Below are 4,702 nucleotides of genomic sequence, written 5' to 3'. Positions count from 1 at the left end.
GAAGGGGTGGGGGAGGGAATCTGTGCCTGGGACAGAAATAGGCACTACTGGCCCACATAGGAGACAGAAGCTGCAGAATGGGCCAGGGAGAGGCGCATGTGAGTGAGGCCACCCGGACGGGGGCCTGGGGCCTATGTGGAGAATGTGGCCGGCCTCAGTGGACAGTGCCCAGAGCCCAGGTCTGGACTGTGCCCACTGGGTTGAAGGACATGAAAGCCACCAAAGCCACTGGTGTTGGGTGAAGCCAGGTGTGGGGGGGTCTCCCAGCTCAGGGTCTCCTCACCCCCAGCATGGATCTGAGTATCCCCTGGACCACCCTGATCCATAGCCCTGCAGGTTCCATTGCCCACTAGGCCCACCTGGTCTGGCTGCCACACCTGCAGCTCCCGCACGCAGTAACCCTGGGCCTGGCGCTCAGCCACATTGCTCACGTGCACGTGGCCATACTCTTGGCTGCCATGCAGCTCTGGCCAATACCGGAAACACTTGTTCTGGGGGGAAGTGCTTTGCATCAGCCTCGCTGGAAGACCACCAGCACCCTTGCCCAGCACCCTGCAGAGACACGCATACACGTGCATTCACTGGGGCTCTCCTGGGCCCTCCCCACGCCCCCATCCCCAGTGTCCCATAGGTTCTGCAGCCCAGTCAGGAAGGTGACCAGCTGAAGGAGAGGCACGGCTGGGCCAGCTGCCAGCACAGGGCGGGACAAGCATGCAGAGCGCCAGTACCGCACACCTACCCGGCCTCGCTCCACCTCCCTGGTGGTCATGACAATGACATGCGTGTTCTCCTGGTACACCATGGCCCAGAAGGCAGCCACCGTGGTCTGCAGACAGCCCTGTGTGGCAATGTACACCTTGCCCCGTTCATGGCCTGGCTTCTCCTCTGGGTCACTCTGAAAAGGGGTGGGGGTCAACTACCTGCAGTTTCCAGCAACTAAAGCTGGGAGGAAAGGCACAAGTTATGCAAATGTTATGCAAAATAGCCCCAGGCAGCTCAAACACAGTTCCTCACACTCCAGGCCAGGAAGGGGCTTAGGACCAATGTTCAGACCAGCCCTCTGAGGACCCCTGGGGGACTGCCGCCTACACGTCCCCCCATGTCTACTGCCCTGCCAGGGTCCACACTTTGCCCATGGTCTCTTGGGACTCTGGCTCTTCCTGGACCTGCCAGCAGGAGCTTCAGGCTCCCGAAGTTTAAGATGTCCTCACTGGTCAACGGTGGGGTCACGCAGTCGCATGCCACACACACCTGCCTCCCTGGCACACCCACCCTGATGTAGTTGGCGTTAATATAGTCGGCTCCAGGCACGCTGTCGTCCACGTCACGCAGGATGACACGGGTGGTATCAACTGGGAGGGGAGATGCGGCTCAGGTCTCACAGGGAAGACAGAAGCTCGTGGGCCCCACCTGCCTCTTGCCCTTGGACCCCATGGTGAGCGGAGATGGGGGAGGAGGGGTTCGGGGTGTGCAAGAGGGGACGTACATCAGTGATGGCAGACGCACTCCCTGCACCCCCAGACCCCAACAGATGGGCCCCCACATGTACATGTGGCGAGTGGAGCCAGGCCCCACGCCAGCCCCACCATGGTCCTCACAGGGAAGGATGTTCTTGTAGCGATTCTTGGGCTTGTTCTCTGGCCGCTGTCCCTCCTTCCGGGGGTACAGGAGCCGGCACTCCTGCTGCTGCAGCATCTGGAGGGAATGGAGCCTTCAGTCCCCGCCCCAGAGCCCCTTTCCCTGCCCCTACACCCCTCTAGGGCCCCAGCCCCAGAGACGGGAGTCAGGACGGGCAGAGGCGGGGAGCACCTCGAACTCCTCCCAGAAGCCCTGCTTGGCCTTCTCGCTGGCGTCTGCGGCTGCGCTGAGCTCCCGCACACGGCTCTCGATGCTCTCAGCAGCGATCCTCGTGGCTTTGAGGGGCTGGCAGTGAGAGGCCTGAGTTGAGGCTTAGCAGGGCCCAGAGTCCAGCGACCCCAGTCCTCCCCTGGGGACAGCTGCCCTGGTCCCACACCCTTCCACGTGGCCCCTTGCCCCGAGCCTGGTGCTCTCATCTGGGAAAGTCACTGAGGTCTCGTGTGAAGGTCCACCACAGCTGGGGCTATACGTCCCCCTTCCCCTCGGCCACTCAGGTTCCCGGGAGCCCCCTTGCAGGAAGTCTTGGCTGACGCCAGCCTACGCCCCCTGGCCTTCCTGGATGGGGCTGTGCCGGCCTCCCTTGCCCCCACGCATGGGGAGATGCCCGCTCTGGATCCAGGGTTGACATGCACGGGGGCACACCTGCTTGAGGTGCACCACGGCCCCTGACTTCTCCACCATGGGGTTCTTCCTGTAGTGCTCAACCAGCTCTCGAAGGGTGTCGAACCGCTCTCCACCGCCCACGTCGTACTTCCCGTCTGACTGTGGGGGCGGCAGTGAGGGGCCTGGCCACGGCCACCAGCCCTTCCCAGAGGCACTCCCCACCCTGCTGCCACCTCCCACCTGGAAGCGGATCATGATGTGGGTGACCCGGGCCCGGCGGTCCACGCCCTGCAATTTGTCCAGCTCCTGAGTCAGCACCGACAGCACAAAGTCTCCGGGTTTGCTCTGACTCTCTCGCACCAGGAAGCTGCCCGGACGTCCCTTCTCCATCAGCAGCTTCTCGGCCTCCTTGCCAGACAGGTGCCCATGGTACCAGCTGGCCCAGGAGTGGAAGCAAGCACAGGTGAGGCTGGGGGCCACGGCCTGGCCAGGTGATGGACAAAGACCCACACAAAGCAGAAGGCTTGGAGACAGCAGCCCTGGGGGCCAGACTGCACCCCCGACTCAGGTGCCAGTGGGAGGCAGGACAGGCGGGCTCTGCAGGGCCCGGGGAGGCCACCAGGGGGCAGCCTGGTCCTCAGAAAGGAGGGGCAGGGTGGCCTCCCCAAACCATCTCCCCCTTCCCTGGCAGATGCACGGTGGGACCAGAGCAGGACTCCTGCACCCCTGCACCCCTGTGTCCAGAGACTTGGACTTGGAGGAATGAGGCTCAGGACCCGAGGGGGTGCAGGACACACCCTCAGCTTTGCTGGACTGTCCCCAATCATGAAGCCATGCCCAGCAGACACTGCCCCTCAAACTCATGCACACGCATGCAGACAGACACGCAGATGCCTGGCCGGGGCTCACCGCTCTGATGTGGGGTCCTGGCAGCCCAGCGGGTGCCGTAGCTCCACGGGGGCCCCGCTGCGCTCGCGAAGTGGGCCCCCATGCTGGCCCGTGTAGTGCTGCACCAGCTCTGCCAGTGTTGCAAACTTCTCCCCTCCATAGAGGTCGTAGTAGTCGCCCGTGTTCTGGATCTTGATGTGGGTCACCTCCTCATGGCGCCTGGAGGGCGGACCAGCTGCTGTTGGGGGGTGCCAGGCTCCCGCCATCCATCCCCCTTCTCATTGCCACCCTCAGCTTCTGGAACAGTCCCTGGGCTTTTCCTGAACTGAGGTTACAGTCCCTGCCTGCTGTTCCCTGCCAGGAGCAGTGGGGCCAAGGCCAGGCCCCTCCCTGCTGCAGCCCGCCCAGCCGGTGTCCCCAGCCCCCACACCCCACACCCCTAACCCCTAGCCTGGAGCCTGAGGCTGGGGCAGCCTTCCACCAATGGCTCTGCCTCACTCCAGGCCCCATGCCCGTCCGCCCACGTGCCACTAAGACTGCTTGCCCAGACCCCACAGTGAGATCTAGAGCCCTGTTAGAAGCCCCCGGCCCCAACCACCATCCTCCCTCACAGGCTGGCTCTTCCCCATCCAAGGCAGATGGGGGTCTGACTGACTGTCACTCTGCCAGTCACAGCCCCTCCCCCACCCCTCCTCCGCACACTGTGGCTCTTTCAAGGGCTCAGGCCAGACCCCCAATGGGTGGCAGAGGGAAGCACCCCCAGGAGCTGGGGAGCACAATCATGGCCATTGAGGCCCCCTGCCCGGACCCAGGCCCCTAAGAGGGCAGGTGCGGGGTCGTGCTGATGCCCCCACCTCATCGAGTCCTCTCCAAAGGCCCCTGTAAATGTTCCTTCCTGCCCAGAGGCCACCAGGCCCAACTCCTAGCCACCCTCCCCAAGCTGTTATCCCACAGCACCCAGGTTCTCGGATGTCCAGCGGCTAGCTGGGCCTCACTTAACCAGGACGCTTCCCACCACCCCACCTGTGTCCCCAGCTGAAGTGTTCAGACCCCTTGAGACCAAGGCCTGCTCACACCTGGCCAGGGGACCGCCCACCTGACAGACAGCGTGAAGCCCCCCGGGCTGCTCTTGCTGGGTCTGGCCAGGAAGCTCCCGTGCTGGCCTCTGGAAAGGAGCAGCTTCTCTGCCTCCACCCCACTGATATTGGGGTGAAACCACCTGGAAAGGGGAGAGCGTGTGGGTGACCTTGCAGAACCCTGCCCCACACCCAATCTCCACCACTGTCTTTGTGGCAAACACCCACGATGCCAGTGTGGGGCGACCCCGTGCAGCAAGCTGGTGATGAGCAATGACCGGGGGTCTGGGAGGAATGGGGGAGGCTGTGGGGTCCTGGGGACAGGGGTGCAGTGGCGGGTGGGTGGGACCCCTCCAGCACCTCCATGAGGACGCCATCAGGAACCTCTTGGCTCAAGTTCTCCCTGTCCCTCCACGGTGTCCCAGCTTCTCAGGGCACCCCGCAGCTGGCCCATCAGCAGACCCTGTCCCACCCCCACCACCCCCACCACCCCTTCA

The 4,702-nt window shown here is 63.9% G+C and overlaps 1 protein-coding gene across 1 annotated transcript in view; it reads right to left on the bottom strand.

The window, feature by feature from the left end:
* Positions 1–4,702, bottom strand: part of LOC103588094 (tyrosine-protein phosphatase non-receptor type 11-like) — a 12,176-nt gene that overhangs the window by 2,780 nt on the left and 4,694 nt on the right. Inside the window, exons 2-10 of the mRNA XM_008569692.1 lie at positions 4,226–4,348; positions 3,151–3,348; positions 2,482–2,677; positions 2,281–2,400; positions 1,810–1,923; positions 1,599–1,695; positions 1,273–1,352; positions 740–895; positions 360–491 (exon numbers count right to left, since the gene is read on the bottom strand). Of these exons, the coding sequence (XP_008567914.1) occupies positions 360–491; positions 740–895; positions 1,273–1,352; positions 1,599–1,695; positions 1,810–1,923; positions 2,281–2,400; positions 2,482–2,677; positions 3,151–3,348; positions 4,226–4,348 (1,216 nt within the window). The remainder of the gene's footprint in view (positions 1–359; positions 492–739; positions 896–1,272; positions 1,353–1,598; positions 1,696–1,809; positions 1,924–2,280; positions 2,401–2,481; positions 2,678–3,150; positions 3,349–4,225; positions 4,349–4,702) is intronic.

Source organism: Galeopterus variegatus, unplaced genomic scaffold, assembly GCF_000696425.1.
Source record: "Galeopterus variegatus unplaced genomic scaffold, G_variegatus-3.0.2 Scaffold524, whole genome shotgun sequence".
Classification (NCBI taxonomy): domain Eukaryota; kingdom Metazoa; phylum Chordata; class Mammalia; order Dermoptera; family Cynocephalidae; genus Galeopterus; species Galeopterus variegatus.
This window is presented reverse-complemented; position numbering and strand designations above follow the sequence as displayed.